Source organism: Toxorhynchites rutilus, chromosome 1 (genome assembly GCF_029784135.1).
Source record: "Toxorhynchites rutilus septentrionalis strain SRP chromosome 1, ASM2978413v1, whole genome shotgun sequence".
NCBI classification, from domain to species: Eukaryota; Metazoa; Arthropoda; class Insecta; order Diptera; family Culicidae; genus Toxorhynchites; species Toxorhynchites rutilus.
The window spans coordinates 117251864-117275350 of record NC_073744.1 but is presented as its reverse complement, the minus strand read 5'-3'; the positions used below and the strand labels follow the sequence as shown (position 1 = coordinate 117275350).

The window sequence follows — 23487 nt, the reverse complement described above, 5'->3', positions numbered from 1 at the left end:
CCATAGGGCTCACCGTTGGCAGGCGTATGTCATCGGATTGACGTCATCGATGTGTCACCGAGAATGAGGTTGTCTCCTCGAAAACGTGTCAATTGATTCAGTCCTATTTTAATTGTCTCACGAATAAATTTAAGTTATTGTAACGTTAGTGTATTATTTTATTTCTCCACCTCACAACAGCGTTACAACAGTGGCGACGTTTTTTTTAGTGAGTTTTACGAATTTTGACGGGTAATCCGCGTAGAGAAAGCACGATCGAATTTCAACTACGACGCCGCCGCCGAACAAAAGGAAGCGCACCTTCAGCAAAATGGAGGGTCAGCAGAATCAGCATCCGAATGGACACCCACAATTTCGTCAACAGCAGCTTCCTCCCCAAACGGTGCCACCAGGTCTGAATCCGGGAAACAGTCCACCCGGACATCAACAGCAGTCCCATCAGCAGCCGATTTTTACCCAGGGAATGACGGCGGATAGTATCATCGTGCAAATTTTGCAGCACCTTCAGCAGCAACAGGTAGTAACGAACCAGATCGTGCAGGTAGAAATTAATGGTGTACCAGTGCGCCTACAATTGGATACGGCATCGGATATCACAATTGTGTCCGAACAGGTCTGGAAGCAGCTGAGACAGCCAACAACGGTTCCGGCAACACAGGTCGCAAAGTCAACGTCGGGCGAGCAACTCGATCTGCGGTACGAGTTTGTCTATGAGGTATCGTTCATCGGATCGTTGCAGCAGGCAGGATTTTCGTCTCCAAGTGTTCGCTCAACCTGCTGGGCATCGACTTCATCGACGAATTCGATCTTTGGTCACTACCGATGGACAATTTCTGCAACCATATCAGTGGTGTACCTGTGGATGTAAGTTCATTGCAGAAGACGTACCCAAAGTTATTCAGCAGTACATTGGGGTTGTGCAATAAGGCCAAAGTCAAGCTAGTTTTGAAGGAATCCTGTCGACCAATTTTCCGCCCTCGTCGACCGGTTTCCTATGCTATGCTACCAACAGTGGAAGGTGAGCTCGATCGTCTGGAACGGTTGAATATTATTTCACCTGTAAATTACTCAGAATGGACGACTCCAATAGTGGTAGTTAGGGAGGCGAACGGCAGCATACGCATTTGTGGGAACTACTTCGCTGGGATCAACGAGCGGCTCCAATCTCATCAATATTCGCTCCCGCTTCCACAGGACATTTTCTCCAAACTGGCCGGTTGCATCGTGTTCAGCACAAACGATTTGTCTGACGCTTTCCTGCAGATGGAAGTCGATGAGAGTTCACACCGTATGCTCACAATAAACACGCACCGGGGGTTATATGAATACAACAGATTACCACTCGGAGTGGGGGTAGCACCAGGGGCATTTCAGCAGCTGATTGATACCGTGCTGGGCGGACTTTCGGGTACTTCTGGCTACTTGGACGATGTTATCATTGGAGGCAAGAATGATGAAGAGCACCAATGTAATCTTCATGCCGTTTTACAGCGGATTCAATAGTACGGTTTCACCATACGCTCTGAGGAGTGCTCATTTGCGAAGCCACAGATTCGGTACTTGGGATTTCTGTTAGATCGCCATGGCATCCGACCGGATCCAGCAAAAATTACAGCCATCAAGAATATGCCGCCACCACAGGACTTGACCGGAGTTCGTTCCTTCCTAGGGGCAATAAACTATTACGGGAAGTTCGCCCCAAACATGAGAACTATCCGTTATCCGTTGGATGAACTTCTCAAAAGCAGCACATCATTCATTAAGACTTGGGAATGCAGGCAGACGTTCGACGAATTCAAGAGAATATTGTCCTCCGAACTCCTGCTCACCCATTACAACCCGGAACAGGAAATTGTAGTATCAGCCGACGCATCATCAGTCGGAGTAGGAGCAATAATAAGCCACAAATTTCCTGACGGCAAGGTCAAGATTATCCAGCATGCTTCTCGGGCACTCAACGCTGCCGAACAACGATACTCCCAGCCGGATCGTGAAGGTCTTGCGATAGTGTTTGCGGTAACCAAAATCCATAAGTTCATATTTGGAAGGAGGTTCCTGCTTCAAACAAACCATGCACCGCTTCTACGTATTTTCGGATCCAAAAAGGGGATACCGGTTTACACGGCTAACCGGTACAACGTTGGGCCTTAACATTGCTGAATTACGATTTTTCTATGGAATACGTCCCGACCAACAAATTTGGAAATGCTGACGTGTTGTCCAGGCTCATCAACCAGCATGCCAAGCCGGACGAGGATTTCGTCGAGCGTGCACCAATTTAAAGGATGATTTGAGCTCAGTAGCGATAAGTAGCGTCAGTCGTTTACCTCTCAGTTTCAGTATGGTACAACAAGCAACCAAGTCCGATCTAGTACTGAGGAAGATTCACCGTTTCATCCGAAACGGTTGGCCAACATCCGCAACATCAACGCAAGACATTGAGCTGCGGAGGTTCCATGATCGCCAAGAGGGATAATCAATCGTTCAGGATTCGTGTTCGGGGACAGTTTGGTGATCCCCTCCATTTACCGAAAAAAAAATGCTTGGCTCAACTCCACAAGGGCCATCCAGGGATGCATCGAATGAAAGCAATCGCACGCAGCAATGTGTACTGGCCGGGATTGGATGAGGAGATAGTCAGTTTCGTCAGAGCTTGCCCACACTGCGCAGCAGCAGCACGGTATCCGCCGAAGACGAATCCTGTATTGTGGCCATTACCCACCGCTCCGTGGCAGCGTATTCACGCTGACTATGCGGGTCCGCTGGATGGAGAATTCTATCTCATTGTCGTCGACGCTTACAGTAAATGGCCGGAAATCTTTGCAACCCGGCAAATTACGACGAAAGCAACTACCAACTTGCTGCGTCCGCTCTTCGCCAACAAGCGAATGCCAGAGCTTCTGGTCACAGACAACGGCACCCAATTCAAAAGCACGGAATTTAGCCAATATTGCCATGAAAACGGAATACACCATGTCACTACGGCGCCCTTTCATCCAAAATCTAACGGCCAGGCCGAAAGATTCGTCGACACTTTTAAACGTGCAGTCCGTAAAATTCATCGGTAATCACAGAAACGTGATCGGTAATTTTGAACTACTGATCGAACTAAATTTTCGCGCCGGATTCATGAGTTCATATCATGAATTCATCTTCATGCAAGTTGTTCCTTCTTTGTATATTCCCAACCGTGTTTGTTTTGCTGACTACATCAATTCCTCTGTGCATTTTGATCTGTCCATGAAGCAGGATATCCATGGAATATCAGATCATCTTCGATCGAGGATCATTCCAACGATCTTCGATGCAAAGTATGGGCGTATCAAATGTGATAAAAAGTACATACTTTACTTGCATTGTCTCCATGAATGAGTCCTCAGGATTTGGAGTGTTCAACGAATTTTTTAGCACCTCACACAGTCTTCAGAATCCTTGCTCAGTGTATATTGCTGAATTAGCTAATACATTGTAACGGATAGTCTTAGCTCTGTCGAAGCTATCCATTCAGTGAGGCCGGAAAAGCGCTCGTCGTACTTCCTTGAGAGAATACGAGAAAATTTGGGTGGTTTATCCAGACGCTGTTATGTCATTACCTTTATCTGGGTTCCTTTACATTGCTCAATTCCGGGTTATGAGAGGGCTGACTCATTAGCAAAGGTAGGTACAATTGAAGGCGATATTTATCAGCGTCAAATCGCCTTCATAAATTTTATTCTTTAGTCCGTAAAATACCATCGCTAACTGGCAGCGCAAGTGGAACGAAGATGAATTGGACCGGTGGTTTCAATCGATTACCCCTAAGGCAAACCATGGCTCAAAAGTCTGAAATCGAAATTTATAGCCAATTCGTTTTTGTTCAGTTTCAACCCCAGTGCCAAACTAACTTGTGCTCCCGTGGCCGAGTGGTTAGCGTCATAACTAACATGCCGGGTGTTCGGGTTCGATTCCCGTTCTGGTCGGGGAAATTTTTCGTCAAAGAAATTTCCTCCGACTTGCACTGTGATCACGCGTATTCTAGAGCTTGCCACTCAGAATGCATTCAAGGCGTGTTATTTGGCATAGAAATCTCAACTAAGTACTAATAAAAATGACGCAAGTAATACTACGTTGAGACGGCGAAGTTCCTCTAGGAACGTTAGTGCCATTGAAGAAAAAAGAAGAAGAAGAAGCCAAACTAACTTCTGTCAAAACGTTTTTTGACGTAGGACTGCGTCTTACATTAAGGGTGCCAAATCAGAAAACAGGTCACGTTTTTATGAAATAAAGTTTACGTTAATAACTATTTTTGCTGCGAACGGATTTTAACGATTTACATATCAATCGAATCGGAAATTTTCTAAGATTTGTTTGATATGCTATACATTACAATCCCACAGTCTGTATATGGTTTACATCGATGAAAATTAGAAGCATTCACATTTCCCCATACATTTGTTCTGTCCATTTGTGTGCTCTCCCGAACAGAGCTGTCATTAACGGGCAACTCATGCAACCGTTAGAATAGAAACAACGAAGGGGGACAACGAAAAGAGAATATTTGCGAAGTAAACTCCACCCTTGCTGTCGCTAGCGTATAAGTATTGAATTTCCTCTGAGGAAAATTCTCAGAATCTTTCTGTGCCCGAAACAACAAAGGTCGCTTATTCTGCACGTTTTGTGTTCTATGTTTCCCCTCGAGCTGCGAACCCTAGCGAATATTTCACTTGAAGTGCATCTGGCATTGCAATTAACACAACCATTCGAGCTATAGCAAAGCAGGCGAAAAAAGTAAAGAGTGCAAATGATTATAGGTCGCTTTTAGCCATCAGTGTTTGGCTTTATGTGTGTTGCTTGTTTTCTTTGCTCGAAACATAGAACTTGTTCTTTTCCTGTACATGGGAAATGGATACTTTTAGTGGCCATTCGTATGTGCTCTCGTGCGCATCGGCTCTGTCCTGATTAGAGATGTGCCATCCGCTCATGAGCAGTTCATTCGAATCGCTTCATCAGCGGATTCGGATCGGCTCCCAATCAAAACAACGCAGCTCTTCAGCTCATTACGGAGCGGGAGAGCTGATGAGCTGATGAGCTGCTGAGCTGTTGAGCTGCTGAGTCGTTGAGTTGATGAGCTGCTGAGCTGTTGAGCTGCTGAGCCGTTGTGCTGATGAGCTGATGAGCTGATGAGCTGTTGAGTTGAAGAGCTGCATAGCTGTGGATCGCAAAAGCTGCAGAGAGTGTGAATTGAGAAACGCGAAAGAATTTCTCCCGCGCTTTATGATATGACGTCAGTTTGTTTTCGTGTGTTCATCTTCGTTCTTTAGCTTTAGCAGAGATGTCAGATAGGAAAAAGGTTTTTGTTTTGAAGATATCCAATCGTTCGTCACTTCATTAAATTTTTCTAACATCGACAAACAAAATAATACACATTATTATATGCTTGTAAATAAAATTACTAAAGGGTGTGTCACATCAAATTGCATCACGGAAAAAACGTTGTAGAAATTCGCCCAGTAGACCGATCCTTTTGAAAATTTTAGACAGTAAAATAAAAACTATTAAACAACTTTTGGCATTTTCTTTTTATTCATACTTCGAGCCCAAGCTCGTATGCTCGCACCTTCCTCTTTACCCCGTCCATAAGGTTCTGTACAACGTCAGGTTGTAGTTTTTTTTGAACAGAAATCCATTTTCTCTTGAAGTCCGCCTCCGATTTGACAACTTTTGGGTTCTTCCGGAGGGCCTGCTTCATAATCGCCCAATATTTCTCTATTGGGCGAAGCTCCGGCGCGTTGGGCGGGTTCATTTCCTTTGGCACGAAGGTGACCCCGTTGGCTTCGTACCACTCCAATACGTCCTTTGAATAGTGGCACGAAGCGAGATCCGGCCAGAAGATGGTCGGGCCCTCGTGCTGCTTCAATAGTGGTAGTAAGCGCTTCTGTAGGCACTCCTTAAGGTAAACCTGCCCGTTTACCGTGCCGGTCATCACGAAGAGGGCGCTCCGCTTTCCACAAGAGCAGATCGCTTGCCACACCATGTACTTTTTGGCAAACTTGGATAGTTTCTGCTTGCGAATCTCCTCCGGAACGCTGAATTTGTCCTCTGCGGAGAAGAACAACAGGCCCGGCAGCTGACGAAAGTCCGCTTTGACGTAGGTTTCGTCGTCCATTACCAGGCAATGCGGCTTCGTCAGCATTTCGGTGTACAGCTTCCGGGCTCGCGTCTTCCCCACCATGTTTTGCCTTTCGTCGCGGTTAGGAGCCTTCTGAACCTTGTATGTACGCAGGCCCTCCCGCTGCTTGGTCCGCTGGACGAATGAACTTGACAAATTCAGCTTATTGGCGACATCCCGGTCCGAACTTCTTGGATCACGTCTAAACTGCTTAACTACGCGCTTGTGATCTTTTTCACTGACGGAGCATCCATTTTTGCAGTTCTTCACCTTCCGGTCGATGGTTAGGTTCTCGAAGTATCGTTTTAGTACTATGCTGACCGTGGATTGGATGATTCCCAGCATCTTATCGATGTCCCGATGTGACAACTCCGGATTCTCGAAATGAGTGCACAGGATTAATTCACGACGCTCTTTTTCGTTCGACGACATTTTTCCAAATTTAAGAAAAATTGACAGTGAAGCATGTCCAACGTGATCTATACACTCTTATCTGATTATAAGCGAAAGCTGAAGATATAATTCCTAAAAATTAAATTTCTACAGCGTTTTTTTCCGTGATGCAATTTGATGTGACACACCCTTTATATGATATTGTTATTTAAACATGACTGTGGAAACACATAAATTCATTTCCGCGTGCTGAATCAAAACAATTCAGAAAACCACCCGGCATAAATGCTGATAATTGATAATGTTCCTTTTGTTACCTTTTTCATCGCGAATAATTATTTCTCGTTGCGCCTATTATTGGATTTATTTTTATATTCTTGGATGCAAAGAAAATATATCGGTAGTTTTATTAAAAAACGTTGTCTTGGCCAATATTTCTGAAGGCATTTCATTTGGCTACTACTGGTTCTAAGCATCTTCTATGTTGGATTTCGGTATTCAATATTTGTTGTATATTATATTATTAGAATTAATATCAGTTTTAGTTTGTGTACAATTACAAATTAAATTCGTTAATTTTTTTGCTTTCCGTCTATTAAGAAAATGCACACTATAAAATGTCCCATAGTAGTTACGTTTCATATGTAATTGTGTGGACAACCGCAAAATTCAACTGAGCTGAAAAGCTGTTCCAAATGAGCAGCTCACTTGTATGAGCTGAATGGCTCTGAGCCGCTCACCATGATGAGCTGATTTGCCCATCTCTAGTTCTGATGCAACAAGCTCCTAGCTTTGTTGACGCTTTTGACCGAGAATCTAGAAACAATTTTTCATAAACGGTCATTATCGCTATGTTTCGTTTCTATCGCTACAAATGTGTGCATCTGTTAGACGCGTGTTTGATGCTTGTTGAATGGCGATGCACGGAAGATGCCTCTCATTAACCCTTTCACTATGGCAGTGTGCTTCGTCGGACGGAGCACATCGCCGAAAAGTATGCACATCGCGCTGGTGTGATCGATGTGCAGTATCACCCTGATGTCGTCTATAGACGACGCTCGTACACACAGCTCATCGCCCGAATATCGTCTATAGACGACAATCGTAGTGAAAGCGTTAATTACTCAATGCAATGCGTGCATTGATATAGAGAAACAAATTGCGACATATGACCAATTAGTGTATTGTTCTTGCAAAGGCAAGAGAGAATCGTTGCTTTCCGAAATGATTCTACAAAACCACGAAACTACAAAGCTACCTATTCAGGATCTCCGGAACTTTATACTAAAGAGTTATTGATGAAATTTCGACGTATTCGCAAATAATATATCCAAAATGGTAAACCAACAAAAAGATTAAATAAAAGATTGCGTAGTCCTTTCGTCCTAAGCGGTCGTGTCTCGGATACAACCCCTCGATTTTTTTTATCACTCAGTTTCAGAGCCCCCGCAGACTGCAGACTGATTTGTCGGCCGATAGTTTGGTCGGCTTCTCAATCAATACGGAGAGGTATGCATGTGCACACATTACGTCGATTCAGTTGGATCGGTTTTTGCCCCAGAAGGCCGACCCGACCAAACTGTTGGTTGACAGAAAGTCTGTAGTATGCGGGGGCTCTCAACCTAGTGTCGCACTAGGTCCAATCCGAAAGCTGTTAGTTTCGCACTGAGATGTTTCACGGGTTCGCACTCAGGTTCAACAATACAACTATACTGAACTGTCAGATTCCGAGTATTGTTTTGGAAAATCTAAAAATAAAGACTATGAAAATGGAAAACCTGCTACTTTTGCTTTTGTATTATTGGATTCGTAATCCAATTCGGATTCTGATTTTGAAAAGTATATTCGCGGAGACGGCATTAAACTTCGTGTGATTTCATTGGGAGGCGAAAATAATGATGGATATCCAGGTGGAATAAACATGCTTTCAAAATCAAAATTATGAATGAAAATTTACTTTAACGTATCGTTTTTTTTATTTTATTTGATTAAATAAGAGGTTTTTTCCCAAATTGCCAAAAGGTGAAGCTAGCCATTGTAGTAGTATAGGTAAAATCACGTGTAAAAATGGGGTAATAGTGTTTGTGAGAGAAGAGCAAAGCAAACGTAAATAGATCAATTCACTTATCAGACTGTGTGGCGCTTCATTGACACGAGTCTTTGAATACATTTAAAAAAAAATAACAATTCAATACTAAAGTAAAATGTATGAACGATATGTTCCGATGAACAATTGCAAATATAAATATATATAGAAGGTGCATTTGCATATGAAGTAAAATTCTGATTATACGCGAGCGTAACATGAGCAAATTTATAACACATGCGAATTGGGGCTCTTTTGGTATTAACAAGTTCTTCCGCATAGTAATTCGATGTTGATAATTCCTTAATATTTTCCTTCGTCGATCGTATTGTTTTCACATATTCACGTTGGAGAGCCCTAACCCTTCTCTTCGTTGGCCCAGGTATTTTGATTGAATGTAATACTTTTCCGTTTACCGTTTTTGAAAACATAGGCAGCCGTGTGTTCCGAGCTCTGCAATACAATTTTCTTACCCAATGTTAAAGTTTCTAAAACTTACATTATAGACCCATTAAACGTTGTAACCGTTGGTTCCAAGCGCCATTTGAGCTCCACCCAAATCCAGAAAACAGGAAATAATTTACATTGAGTCCTAATTGCCGGTTACTTGGGAGTATTCAACCCTTTTACAAATGGTTTGAATCCTGGGTAAGCAATACCCACCGCGTTAAACTGTCCAGTTGACCTACCGTCATCAAACGGGGTTGCCAACTGGGCAGAGAAAAAGAAATCGATTGTTTCCCCACACAAAAAGCTGGAAAAGAAAAAGCTCGGTAAATGACCAGTGCCGGAAAACGACTTAAAACATTTGAGGAAGTTAGAAGTGCGCGCAGGAATAAATCAAATTTTAAATTTTGAAGCTAGTGATAAGAAGTGGTGAAGGATTACTGATAGATGAAATATAAATTATACAAGAGAAAGAAAGATCAGAGGAAAAAAGAAAGAGAAGGAAAAAAGAAGCAACCAGAGGCACACGCGGACCCCACCATTATTGTCCTGTTCGTCTACAGTATCCGCCATTGCGGGGAAACGCTGGCGAAAACCTGCAAATTAACCCATACCCCTAGGGATACACTGAGAGCCCACACCACAGTTACCGCAAGTATCATGCATGATCGAATGTGACGTCACGTATAAAATAAATTAAAGAAAGATAGGAAATAATGAGGAAATAGTAAAAACAGGAAGAGAAAGAGTGGGGTGGAAGAATAAAATAAATTTAAGGTTGTATAGTCTGCGAAAAAACTATAATTGTTTTCCTCCACTACGACTATCCCGTGAACCTTGTCGTCCTCCGGACTCAAAAGGAGTCGCCAGCCCTCGTCCTCATTTGGTTGGAAGTAGGTGTGCTGACACTGCATAGCCTTTGAGCTAGAGCGGCTTGTGGGCTTAGCAGGTGGCTTCTTTGGTGCGTGAGGTGGTCTGGCAGTGCGAGACGATAGAGGAGAGCTCCTATTTGTGAGAGGTGAATTACCAGGTATTTACCAGCAACCGGCTAATGAATAAGCGACCCTGAGAACCCTATCCCAAATCCAAAGAGTTACAATGTAAAAATAATAATTGTATTGATATCAACACAATTTTATTCTATTGATTTTCATAACATGAAACGTTATGACTCAGGAATAACATTTTATTGGGTGGTTTTTATAGCTATTTCAATTATGTTGCCGGGCATCAGTGTCGAAAAAATAACGATGCTTTCACCAATACAAACAAAACCATTGCCGAAAATTGAAAAATGAAAATTTAACTTTCAGAGCACTAGCTCGAGTTTTCCGACGTTTTTCACTATACAGTGCGACAGCAGAATTTAATATCTTGTGAGTAATCGATTAGAGTTTGGTTGATATTACTCGATGGGAAGTGTGCGAAAACGATCATTCTCTTCACAATGTTTCGCAAAATTATTGTTTTTCGGGCGAGGGGCGAAGGAGAGAGATGAAAGAAATGAGCGCCATTGTGGCAGCCATTTGTGGCTAGCTTCCACCTTCACCTTAGAAATTGAGTGTGATCATCAACATTGTAATAATTTCCTTATATCCCATCCTTTTCCTGATAAAAAATATGTCACCCTTCTATACTCGAATCCAGCTCGGAACTCGGAACATTTTCTCTGCAATTGCGATCAGGATTGGGACCTATCTGGCTATAGTTTTTGTAGAGTACAGAATAGGGTGATGAAATAATAATAATAACAACATGAAAACATGAGAATCATGCAATGAGAACTATAGACCAATCACATGTAAGGAAAATATGAACCAGGCTATAAAAGCGCGAGCGACGCCGCGCAGCAGGCATCATTCGGTGTTCGACATTCGTGGTGAACACACGCATTTTTTCTTTGCTCCGGTGTTATAAACAAACTGAAAATCCGAAAAATCGTTAAACGTTAGTGAGTCACGCGCGCGGTAAAAGTGATGGCTAAGAGGCGTAAGAAGCAGGGAAGAAGCAAAGTCCCGAAAAAACCAACAGCAGCAGTAATGGGCACGATAAGTTTCAGAGGAAGGAATCGCTTCGTTCGGTGGAAAGCACTAGAACTCCCGATATAACGAGCAATCGTGTGAGTGAGAGCGCATCAGTATGCGGCGACTCGTTGGTGTGCAGCGAAACAGTGTGAATAAAATACCACTGAAAGTGAAACTTCCTCCATTTATGGTGAAAGGCATACCTCTAAGTCAGCTTATGAGGGAATTGCCAGCACGGCGTATTGAAACCGTATTCAAACTTTGCAGAATCGGCATAAAAGTGATGGTGACCTCTAAAGAACCCTATGAGAAAACTGTAACATACTTGAAGCAAATCAATGCTGAGTTCTTCTCCCATGACATTCCAGGGGATAAACCTTTTAAAGTTGTTATAAGAGGATTGCCAGAACTAGATATTGAGGATCTTATATCTGAGCTTCGTGAACATTATAAAATGGCTCTTATAGTAGTGCACCGCATGGTGAGACGGGACGAAAAAGTGAAACATTATCGGGATCGTCTCTACCTGCTCCACTTCAAAAGAGGATCGGTTACATTGAATAGCCTGCAAGCAATCCGTTTTCTTTTTTCCCTCGCCGTCAAATGGGAGCCGTATCGTGGTGGAAATAGAGATATTACACAACGCCAACGGTGCCTGAACTTTGGTCATGGTACAAGGAATTGTAACATGGTCCCACGATGTAACATCTGTGCGCAGAATCATGTATCAGCGGACTGTCCGGTGGAAGGGGCGGCTGCCCTGAAATGTGCTAACTGTGGAGGTGACCATCAGGAATCGGATAAACAATGTCCAAAACGCGAAGTTTTCAAACGCATCCGAAAGGAGGCATCTTCCAGCACTCAACCGAAACCGAAAAACAGGCTGACCCAGTGTTCAAAGCAGATGACTTTCCAGCACTGAATAAATATAGTTCGTTCCGACCCAATGTAGTTGGTTTTTCCACGAACAACCAGTGGTCCAACCCTCCTCCCGGATTCAGAACACAGTTTACACCAAAATCTGACCCTCCACACAACAATGCGGATCTTTTCAAGCCAGCTGAATTGATGGAGATATTCAATAGCATGATAGTCGCCTTTCATCAATGTCGCAGCAAGTCCGAGCAGTTGCAAGTACTCGGGTCATTTATCATCCAATATGGCGACTAACAGCCTTAATATCTTCACCTGGAATGCTTGCTCTGTTCGGGCAAAAAAGTATGAGCTGCAGGAATTTGTCAGCAGATATAAAATTGATGTGGGGCTCATCACGGAAACCCTCTTAACATCCAGCGACAGTTTCTCTCTGCCAAACTATTCCATCATACGTCTGGATCGTTCCAACTCAAGGGGAGGAGGGGTTGCGATTCTCGTGAAAAAAGGCATCCGGTTCTTCGCTATTCCACACTATAACACCTCCATAATTGAAGCCGTTGGAGTTGAGGTGCGAACGCTTGTAGGTAAGCTTCAAATCATCGCAGCCTACTGTCCTAGACAGTGCACTAGCACCAGTGGTCTCTCCATTAAATTTAAAAATGATCCGACCATCATCACCCGTACCAACGCAAAGCTGATTGACGGGGGAGACTTCAACACAAAGCATGAGCTGTGGGGTAATTATCAACGAAATTCTAATGGTCTCCTACTCTTCGAACATGTCCAGCTCGGAAATTATGTGGTACAGTTTGCGGACACTCCTACGTTCTAGTCTCCATCGGGCAGTGTTTCAACACTGGATATTTTTCTGGCCAATGTCGATACCACCAAGCCCTTCTCACTCAATGAGTTGAACTCTGACCATCATCCGGTAATCTGCGAATTTGGTGGTAATGCAGTTTCCGTTCCAGTACAACAGATCAAAGATTACCACCATGTGGACTGGGTGGTGTTCGCTAGGTTAGTTGACAACAATATCGTGGAGAATCCGGTGCTCGATACACCAGCAGACATCGACCGTGAACTTGATGGATTCCGTGAAGCCATATCTGTGGCGGATAGGGCTTGTGTTCGAAGTGTGCCTGTTAGGGGTAAGTTCATCGAAATAGATCGTCACACATTATTAATAATCAGACTCAGAAACATATATAGACGGCAATTTCAAAGGTCGGGTGATCAGAATAAAAGACGTCTTGCTCGTAGTCTTACAAAAGTGATAGCATCTAGGATGGACTCACTCCGAAATGAAAATTTCGGACGTTTTGTCCAAGCATTAGATACTCGTTCTTGTCCCTTTTGAAAATTATCAAAAGTGCTGAAGACAAAGCCGAAACCAGTTCCAACATTGAGGATCGAGGGGTCAATCTTAATCACTCCAATCGAGAAGGCCAATGCAATCGGGGACCATTTTTATAATTTCCACAATATTAGCCTCCACATGCAGAGCTCACATGAACAGATGGTTTCCTTGAGCATCAGCAGCGTTGATAATCAACCTGGCCTTATTCCACCAGAAGGGGTAATTACGGTAGAGCAACTTTGCTCAGCGGTGAAGAGCAGTAAAAATATGAAGGCTCCCGGGTTTGATGGCATTTTCAATATCATTCTTAAAAATTTGAATATGAAAGCTTACACTTTTCTTTGCAACATCTTCAATAGATGCCTGGATCTTAGCTATTTTCCTACTTCATGGAAAACAGCTAAAGTTATCCCCATTCTTAAACCCGGGAAAGACCCTACATCTGCGTCCAGCTACAGACCAATAAGCTTGCTCTCATCGCTGAGTAAACTGTTTGAAAAGCTGGTACACAAACGGCTTCTGATGCACATTGAAACCAACAGTATTTTTCCTCCACAACAGTTTGGGTTTAGAAGCGGTCACTCGACATCACATCAGGTACTATGCAATGAGGTACATATAGAGGTGGAGCAGTAGGCGTAGTATATCTGTATTGGCAAGCCAAATATCGTGTCGTAATTATTTGCATTCAATATGGAATGTATATGGAAGAAACAAAACAATGTTGAAAATACTCACGGTTGCATGATAATTTGAGTCAAAATTACCATGAAATCATTCAACTGGTTGTTTTTTTTAATAGATGACAATTATATCGTGGCTTATTTCGATTATTCATGTGGTAAAAAGGTCTAGAGAGCAGTCGTATGCTTAGTTCTCGAAAGCAGTAACATTTTCGGTGAAATTTTGATTAATTGGCGATTATTATCTCACAACATACACACCGACACTGAGAGCCTTCGAAACATCAACTTCATAACGGTAAAATATTGAAACTTCGTTTGTTTCTATGAACGTGGGGGAGTGAAAAAGGCACATGGAAATATCACTTTTATCCGTCTTTTTCGACGTCATTTCACAAATATTCACTTCACACTATCACATTAGCCTCATATTCAGCGGGGGCTCTACAAAAATGTACGTTTTTAATTGATAAATTACTTCCTGAAAATAGCATTTTTACATAGATGCGGTGGGCAATCAAAGATAAACACAACGACTGACGTCACTATTTGCGAAATAGTTATGGCAGCGCATGCTATGTCGCTCGAAACTCGACCATCTTCATTACCTTTTTTCCAGGACATTGGGTACTATGGATGACAAACAACATAAACAAAAATCGAGCTGTGTCCAAGTCCACTGCTATGGCGTTGTTAGATGTCGAAAAGGCATTTGACAATGTTTGGCATGATGGGCTTGTGCATAGGCTCTTAAACTACAATTTTCCTATATATTAGGCTGTCAAAAAAGTCCTGCGGTATTTTTTTTAAATTTTCAGTTGTTCATAAAATTAGTTACAATCATCTGTTTTAAGTCAAATATGCGCCGTTTTGTTCGATGACTTGTTCCCAACGAGATGCAAACTTCAAAATACCCCTGTTATAGAAGCTCGCTTCCTTATTGGCAAAAAATTCGGATAGCCAATTTTCACAGGCCTCTTTTGTGGCTAACTTCTGACTACCTAGCTCGTTCGACATGGACAAAAACAGGTGGTAGTCACTTGGTGCAAGGTCCGGACTATACGGCGGATGCAAAAGAACCTCCCATCCGAGCTCCCGGAGCTTCTGGCGCGTCACCAAAGAAGTGTGTGGCCTGGCGTTGTCCTGATGGAAGACAATGCGGCCTCTGTTTATCAAAGATGGCCTCTTCTTCATGAGTGCTACCATCATGCGGTCCAGTTGTTGGCAGTACAGGTCCGAATTGAGCGTTTGGCCATAGGGAAGCAGCTCATAATAGATTATTCCTTGACAATCCCACCAAACACACAGCCGAACCTTCCTGGCCGTTAATGAGGGCTTGGCCACCGTCTGAGCCGCTTCAGCGGGCTTCGACCACGACCGTTTGCGCTTCACGTTGTCGTAAGTGACCTACTTTTCATCGCCAGTCACCATCCGCTTCAGAAACGGTTCGATTTTGTTGCGATTCAGCAGCGATTCACATGCGTCGATACGGTCAAAGATGTTTTTTGCGTCAACGTGTGTGGCACCCATACATCGAGCTTCTTTGTGAATCCAAGCTTCTTCAAATGGTTAATAACGGTTTGATGACTTATCCCCAGCTCTTGGCCGATGCTACGGATGCTACTATGCCGGTCTTTCTCGGCTAATTCAGCGATTTTGTCGCAATTTTCGACGACAGGCCTTCCGGAGCGTGGCGCATCTTCGACGACCTCTACACCAGAACGAAAACGTTGAAACCATCGTTGTGCGGTGGAAATGGAAACTGTATCGGGTCCATAAACTGCACAAATTTTATTGGCAGCTTGAGATGCATTTTTGCCTTTGTCATAGTAGTACTGTAAAATATGTCGGATTTTCTTTTTATTTTGTTCCATATTTGCGACACTATAACTCACGAACGACTTAACCAAACAAAACACTGTCAAGGACTATATTACAGCGCGCAAAAATACCTTTCCAACAAGCTATAGTATGACTCGATAAAATGAATACAACTAGAACTACGCGCTTACAACGACACCTCGCGGAAATACCGCAGGACTTTTTTGACAGCCTAATATTTGGTGAAAATCATCCGTAGCTACCTGCAACAAAGATCGTTTAAGGTATCGCTGCAAGGTACTGTATCTAAAATCATTTCTATACCAGCAGGTGTACCGCAAGGAAGTCTGCTCAGTCCTGTTCTTTATAACTTATACACGTCAGATGTCCCACAATTCCCTGACTGGTGTATGTTATCTCTACGCAGATGATACTGCTCTTAGCGTGAAGGGTCGTACTACGCGAGAGCTTAGAAGCAGACTTCAGCGGTGCCTGAATATCTTTGTTAATTATGCTTCCTCCTGGAAGATCAAAATTAATGCCTCTAAAACCCAAGCTATAATTTTTAAACACAGACAAACATATAAATTGAACCCACCACCAAATTGCAGAGTTTCAATTAACGGATCTCCGATTGATTGGTCTTCCGAAGTAAAGTATCTTGGAATCACTCTTGATTCAAGATTGACTTTTCGATCCCACACAGAAAATATCATCACCAGATGCTTCATTTTGGTGAGACGTCTTTATCCTCTCATCTGCCGCAAGTCTAGATTATCTTGGCCCAACAAGATTGCCGTCTATAAACAAATAATATCACCAGTGATTTTATATGCTACACCTGTGTGGGGATCATGCGCAGAAATACACAAGATTAAATTACAGCGAATCCAGAACAGGACACTTCGGATGCTGCTCGACTTGCCTAGATTCACACGGACCACAGATTTACATGAAATAGCCGGGTGCGAAACAGTTAAGAACAAAATTACAACACAGAATGAAACATTCCTTCAGAGATGTGCTCAATCCAATTATCAGCAAATTAGCTCTTTGTATATAGTAGGTTAAGTAGATTTAGTTGTAAATAGTAGGTTAGTTTTTTAGTTAGTTTTAAATCACAAAAAAAAACCAATCCTAAGTTGGATGAACACTAGATAAAAGCAAAATTGCATAACTTGAATTTGATAACATAAATATGAAACCGAAGATGTAAAGATATATAATCTGAATCACTTATATATGTATATACAATGCTACCCAACTGAAAATGTAAAATAAAATCAATGTTTGACTTTGACTTTGCGCAGCAGGCATTCTTACAACGGACGTGATACGAGCAACATCTAACAAGGAACACCAGCAGCAGTGGCAGCAGCGAACAAGGAAGCTAACCCGAGCAGCCAATATCGAGCTGGGTGTCGCATCGGTCTTCATCAATATCAACAGCAGGAGCAGCAGCAGCAGCAGACATCGTAATTAAGCCGAACAACCAACAATCGAGCTGTGCCTCGCATCGCATCGGACTGCAGTAACATCACGAGCTAAACATTGTCGGCACTCTCTCTCCGCTGATAACGTGAGGACGCGCTTCCATTGAGCTGGGAGAGTTCACAGTGTGGAACACAATCAACGCCGCATTACGTGATTAACACCCACGTACTAGTCGGCTTCATAAATGAGTTTATAGAGTTTTCCTCGCTGTAGCCAGCAAAGAACTTTCTGGGATGAGGCTTCATGTTTGAAGCCCATCTATCGATCGCAATGGACGATTATATTGGCGGTCGCGACAGTTTTCAATCTGCTTTTTCCTCAATAAGCAGTAGGTAAGCTTGGAGTGCAGTAGAAAAAAATAGGACATACCACGATAGTTCAAAGCAATGCGGCAGTGATTCAATGAATATAGATTTGAAATTTGTGAGACATTCAGCAAAGATTTGCAGAAAATATGAAATATTTTACATGATAAACCCAGTAAATGTCTGATTTACATTTATTGCGTTCGTCACACCGCTTTCCAAAGAATTAAAGCTTGGATAACATTCAACATACCATTGAAAATTTACACAAAAGGTTTTGATAACTTTCTTTTATTCATTATACATACATACAACAAAATATTAATCTAAGAAAATTTGTGCTACACAACTGGGAATGGAGAATACATTTGTGTTGAATAGAATATTTATATATTATATAAAAGGATTTAGATTTGCTCAACTCTGTATGATTCAACATACGCAAGCGGATTATCCACGAATGCGAGTTCCATAGTAATTCTATAGGCCTTCCTGAAATTTGTCAATGAGTGGTAGGATCTCGCTTTTTTATTTTGGCCATGGCTTTCAGATTATCTGAACACTGGTGTACCCGACTTTACAGATGAATGTTTTAAAGATTTGTGTATTGATAACACATAGCATTTATTGTTTCGTCTACGGTGACTTTGCTACTCAAAATTTCCAGATTAGCGGAATAGATTATGATCCTTCATTTTTTCGTGCGCGAACCCAATTTGAACCGGCTATTTTCTTGTAGCCGAGCTTATAAAACAAGTTTATCGAGTTGATGTTTTTATCTACTATAAAAGCATTTACATCGCTGTCATTCTCTGTAGCAATTTGCTTCGACATTGCCTTAGCCAACAATTCGCCAAATCCTCGACGACGGTAACTGGGCATAACCTGAAGATGGCTGTAATGGACAAAAACATGAGGAAATCAGAGAAAATTCTTTCATGTGAGATCACAGTTCAGAATCGGTTCCACGTGTTACTTCAACTTCATTGAAATAAAAGTTTTAGTTTTGTGCCAATGTGTTATAATTATGTCATATTTTTTCCAGATTTCCACAAGAAAAATATTTAGAATATGCGCACCCGATTCCCGCAAATTCATTCATTAAAACCCATGCAACCAGCTCATCAGTTTGGGTGAACAATCCAATGCCTCCATTCAAGTGAATTAATAGTGCAATGTATTTTTCTGAACCAGGATATCGATGAGGCCATCGTTCGTTCATCAATGTGGCATGTATAGGATCAAGATTTTTCATAATAATATCTTCAGGAACTCTAAAATAGATAATGATGTATTTGTAGCAAAATATTGAATCGATTCTATGTTAATACTTGTATTGGAAATTAACCGCTTCTTGTTTCGTTATCAAATAATACGAACAATCTGATAAGAGCTCATACTCGCAATTGAATTGAGTTGATAGATCTCTAAGTAATTCAGCATGATTATCACTAATACAAGAGAAAACTGGATTACTCGACCAGTTGATACGTTTTGTTTCAGATAAATATTTGTTTAAATGCTCAGAATCTTCTTGTAAAGTATGGAAATACACATTCGGATCTTCATCATCCGTTATTGCAACAAATGTACCAGTTTTTGCTGGATTTCCACCTCTTGGGGTATAGAATTTTATGTTTGCCCTCACAGATAAATCTGCTTTCTCAGCATCACTCATTTTCTCCAAGCTATCTTTCCAAGATAGCACATTTTGGATGAGAAAGTAAAATTGAACTTCATCTGGGTAATGCTCCTTATAAATATTCCTCAGCTGTTCTAGTTCTTCGGGAGTAATAATTCTCAGAATATCCATATTGGAATTTGGAACATCAGAGTCACTATTCATAATTGCACAGATAAACCGGCGCTTAAATGTATACTGATCACAGATATGCCAGATGTTGTTTTATAGATTACATTTTCCAGAAAATTTCCAATTTGGAAGGCATTGTGCTGACATCTACAAAAGTTATGAGTTGGCGTGAAGTTGTGACTGGCGATCTAACGGAAAACCCACAGACAGGCGGCGCTGCAGTGAAAGTGATGATGGTTTACGTTTTGTAGTGTCAAACCGGTAGTAAGTTTGTGAAGGTTAGTAGTTCTTTTCATAAATTACAATGTTTGAATCATTGAAAATTAACGCGTTTGTGATAAGATTGGTAGAAATTTTACTCTGCACAATTTCTTATATAACGTATTGTTCTTTTCAGTTGTGTAACTTGTGTCAGTATTGAGAATGACTGATCTAAAGAAGCAAGTTCGGAACCATACTCAAGAGCAAGCTAGAAAGTGCATAGTTCCCGCATGCAAAAACTTCACTGGATTGCCCGAAAGTAAGATTTTCTTCCGTGTTCCACCGACTGATTGCAAGGTGTATCAAAAATGGACCCGTTTTGTACACCTTTCGGGAAATCGAACAGAAAGGATTTGCATCGATCATTTCTGCGAAGCGGATTTCATTAAATGTAAGTTAATGATTCGATTTTGGATTCAAACTTGCGCTCCAACAAATTTGTATTCAACAGATAGCCGCCTGAAACTGAAGAATCGTGTAGTTCCTTCTGTGAAGCTTACGTATTGTAACCACGATATTAAACTTGGGAGAGTATGCTGTGTAGCCGGTTGCCGTACTAAAAGACGAAGTTGTTTGGAAAAATTTCCAGTTGAGAAGTCAGTGTTAAGACGTTGGAAACTCGTACTTGGGATAGCAGACTCTTTAAGTACGGCGGGCTGGATGATTTGCCACCATCACTTCATGAAAACTGACTTTCAAGAAAGTATATTTCCCACATTCCATAAGTAGCAAATAAGGCACAAATGAAGGCTTTTTTACAGCAATTTCAACGTATCTCAAACCAAATATAGTTCCATCTAAGAAGATTAAACCATTGATACAGATCCAAAAAAGATGTTTCCTCGTAGAAGAGAGACCCGAACACTTACAAGACCACAATTACAACAAATATGTACAACATTCACTAAGTAATAGAATATGCTACGTGGCAGGTTGCCGGTCAAGGGTAACGGCAAGCATTACTTTACATAAGTTTCCTCCGTGGTTTGATAGTCGCTTCACGGTTTGGATAAATTCTTTGCGATGTAAGATGATGCCGACTAAAAATTCGAAAGTTTGCAGCTTGCATTTTGCCAAAACATGCTACGTACCGGGTAATTTGAATCAATTAAAATTAATTCTCTCATATTCCTAACTTGCTCCCCACATCTGACCCGTTTGTGTAAACCCTTCCCCCTCTCTACCCCTCTGTTTTTTTGTGTGGACTAAAATTTTAAAACATGCTCAACATTTCCCATTTTATTATTTTGTTCAGTGTACATGAATATTAACATGCTTTCACATTCTTTTCTTCTAGGAGGTAAACATCTTAAGAAAGACGCTGTGCCTACTTTAAGATTGCCCTACATATTCGATCATGGAAGCACATGCTATTTTTCGTCTCCGAAGGAATCAATTGATGATGCAGAACCCACTTTACTAGAAGCACCGGTTGAAAGGAAGATTGAAGATGAATCGTCAATAATTACATGTTCAACTTCTCTCGCCAATATTAACAAAACACTAGATGAATCGAAGCCTATTAATGTGGATAATAAAAGTGCTACCATGAGCAATAGGGAATCTAAAATTTCGCTTGATATTGGTGATGTTTCCTGTATAAATCAAACCAACGAAGATCTACAAACATCGAGTATTGTGCCTGATATTGAGATAAACGCAGATGTATGTTACAACGATTCTTTCGTTCACCATTTGAATAGTACTAAGTACTCAACTTTGAATGGCACTCGTGGTTCAGCTAATGTTCCGAAACAAAGGATAAAAGTGCAATCATAACCTGTTCTGTACTGATAGATTATAAATTTTAAAATAAATGTTTCGAGCTTCGATATTTCATTTCAACGTTGTCATTTCTGAAAATAAAATATTTTAGTTACGAAAATTAGTGCATTCATTCCTGTTGTGTCCACTTTGGATGCAGCGTGTACAAACGCTTGATGATAGACATTATCAAAAGATGTAACGCTTGATAAAGCTTGAAGGTGACTCATAAATGAACACCTGACTAGACAGTCAGAACGTTCTCGACCAGAAAGATAACCAGTAGTGTTTTCCTCCATCTACTCTGCGCCCGAAACTTATTCTTTAAGTTCGTTGACCCGGGCAAGAGTTCAGTGAACTCTTTATAGAACATAGTCCGAACCTTGTATATTTTAATTCCGTCAACCCCAAGGGAGAGCGACATATCTAAATCACATCTAAAATTTAGACCGCGGTAAAAACGCTACCAACCATCAACTTGCCATCCACTAGCATCGATTCGCCATAGAATCACATCTTATTCAAGGAAATCGTCATTAATCTTTTTCTCATCTACTCAGCGGGCACGAATTTCCAACAACAAAGTGGAGGATATAATTTAAAGAGGTGGGGGTATTAACGGATTGATTCACAGTTTCAATGGAATGAATTACTATGAAATGAATTACTATATGCATTTTTACACTCCGGAATTCGTCTACAAAAACGGGTGCAAATGCAACACTTTGGTTCGGTTATTCTAGACTGCATGCCCCTTCATGTCGCCAGCTCACTGAACTTCTACGCATACCGTTTGATGATTAGGCAAAATGTTGATAACTATTTGCTGCGATAATCACCACCATAATACATGATTTGACTTAAATTGGGATTTGTTTGCAGTTGAATTCGTAAATTGTATCAATTAGTTTAATCAATAATTTAATCAATATATACAAAAGATAACTCTGCGCAGCGGCGATATCGTACCCAATGAGGAACATTCAAAGTGCGATTATTGCTAATTGAAAACACACAAATGATTTATAAGTCAACGGTAGTCCTATGTCAACCTTGCGGTTATATCAAAGGTATAACCCATCTATAGTTTTTTCGAATAAACGGCTAAATCTGCGATTCTACAGTTCAAGATCCACATTTTCAACTGAACCTGGCAATAATATTGATGATTTTGTCGTAGTGTGAATATGCTGCCTTGCTGCTTGATATAGTTCCCAACATTGGGTGTGCCAAGGATCGCATTCAGTGACATGTCCTGGGTTCCTGGAAATTTTATTTCAAGCATCACATTCCCAAAAGCATCTAATCCATCCGGGGGCTCTCCAAACCAAGATTCATCGGGGTGAACCATCAGTCCGCATCGTTTCATCAGGGGATTCTTTTGACGTAGGACTACGTCTAACCGGAAGATATAGGGGGTGAAATGGAAATCTAGACACTGAACAAGTAGGAAAAAATGCAAGATTTGAAACGCTTATAACTTGAGCATTTCTCAATAGATCGCAAAGGTTTTTGCATCAATTGATAGGAAATATATCTACGCATCTATCATAACGAATAACATTTCATTTTTCTTGAGATAAATAATTCAATAATTGTGAAATATCAAGCATTGTCAAAATGCACTGTGTGCCCATTTTTGATTGGTCCATTTTGTGCTACTCAAATGGTACCGACCAAAACGGGCAACCAGAGCAGCAGCGAAATAGAATGAAGCACGATTGGAAAGGAAAAAGGAAAAAAAGAAAGAAACATTGGTCGCAGTCTCACACATGCGTAATTCTCGAGCCAGCCAGTCAGCTTAAAAATCCCCGCACCGCTGCCGTAACGATCATTCTCATTCGAACCGTACACTACATCGGTTCGCATCACAACACATCAACAAACCAACCCAAGCAGCCATGTCTGGTCATGGTAAAGGAGGAAAAGTGAAGGGAAAGGCAAAATCCCGCTCGAACCGTGTTGATCTGGAGTTCCCCGCAAGGGTAGCTAGGCCGAGCGCGTTAGTATCA

General features: G+C 41.5%; 3 protein-coding genes across 4 annotated transcripts; 2 read left to right on the top strand and 1 right to left on the bottom strand.

Annotated features, from left to right (window-relative positions):
* The first annotated feature begins 310 nt into the window (after positions 1–310).
* On the top strand, positions 311–12020 carry LOC129761369 (uncharacterized protein K02A2.6-like). Its single transcript, XM_055759090.1, has 4 exons — positions 311–864; positions 906–1468; positions 1577–2016; positions 11817–12020. The coding sequence occupies exons 1-4, from the start codon at positions 311–313 to the stop codon at positions 12018–12020; spliced, it is 1761 nt and encodes a 586-aa protein (XP_055615065.1).
* Positions 12021–17142: 5122 nt separating this feature from the next.
* LOC129762787 (uncharacterized) lies at positions 17143–21550 on the top strand. 2 transcript variants are annotated; one of them, XM_055761327.1, is made up of 6 exons: positions 17143–17664; positions 19564–19728; positions 19848–20102; positions 20163–20414; positions 20473–20805; positions 21009–21550. In XM_055761327.1, the coding sequence occupies exons 3-6, from the start codon at positions 19874–19876 to the stop codon at positions 21488–21490; spliced, it is 1296 nt and encodes a 431-aa protein (XP_055617302.1). In that variant the 5' UTR covers positions 17143–17664; positions 19564–19728; positions 19848–19873; the 3' UTR covers positions 21491–21550. The 2 variants fall into 2 exon arrangements, with proteins under 2 accessions (XP_055617302.1, XP_055617303.1); XM_055761328.1 differs by lacking the exon at positions 17143–17664 and having other exon boundaries at positions 19715–19796.
* Positions 17904–19540, bottom strand: LOC129762788 (uncharacterized). Its single transcript, XM_055761329.1, has 3 exons — positions 18969–19540; positions 18717–18911; positions 17904–18532 (listed from the first exon to the last, which is right to left on the bottom strand). Exons 1-3 carry the CDS (start codon positions 19481–19483, stop codon positions 18319–18321), a joined length of 924 nt encoding a protein of 307 aa, XP_055617304.1. The 5' UTR covers positions 19484–19540; the 3' UTR covers positions 17904–18318.
* Positions 21551–23487: the final 1937 nt, after the last annotated feature.

What these genes read in the sequence shown, in the direction of transcription:
- LOC129761369 (XM_055759090.1), top strand. Translation starts at nt 311, where the DNA reads ATGGAGGGTCAGCAGAATCAGCATCCGAATGGACACCCACAATTTCGT. An exon ending in TCAGTGGTGTACCTGTGGAT is followed by an intron (nt 865 to 905) that starts GTAAGTTCATTG and finishes GTTATTCAGCAG; the next exon opens with TACATTGGGGTTGTGCAATA. An exon ending in GTCTTGCGATAGTGTTTGCG is followed by an intron (nt 2,017 to 11,816) that starts GTAACCAAAATC and finishes ATCTGTGCGCAG; the next exon opens with AATCATGTATCAGCGGACTG.
- LOC129762788 (XM_055761329.1), bottom strand. Translation starts at nt 19,483, where the DNA reads ATGAATAGTGACTCTGATGTTCCAAATTCCAATATGGATATTCTGAGA. An exon ending in GCGGTTAATTTCCAATACAA is followed by an intron (nt 18,912 to 18,968) that starts GTATTAACATAG and finishes TATCTATTTTAG; the next exon opens with AGTTCCTGAAGATATTATTA. An exon ending in AATGAATTTGCGGGAATCGG is followed by an intron (nt 18,533 to 18,716) that starts GTGCGCATATTC and finishes TGTCCATTACAG; the next exon opens with CCATCTTCAGGTTATGCCCA.
- LOC129762787 (XM_055761327.1), top strand. Translation starts at nt 19,874, where the DNA reads ATGACTGATCTAAAGAAGCAAGTTCGGAACCATACTCAAGAGCAAGCT. An exon ending in GAAAACTGACTTTCAAGAAA is followed by an intron (nt 20,415 to 20,472) that starts GTATATTTCCCA and finishes GCTTTTTTACAG; the next exon opens with CAATTTCAACGTATCTCAAA. An exon ending in CAAAACATGCTACGTACCGG is followed by an intron (nt 20,806 to 21,008) that starts GTAATTTGAATC and finishes CTTTTCTTCTAG; the next exon opens with GAGGTAAACATCTTAAGAAA.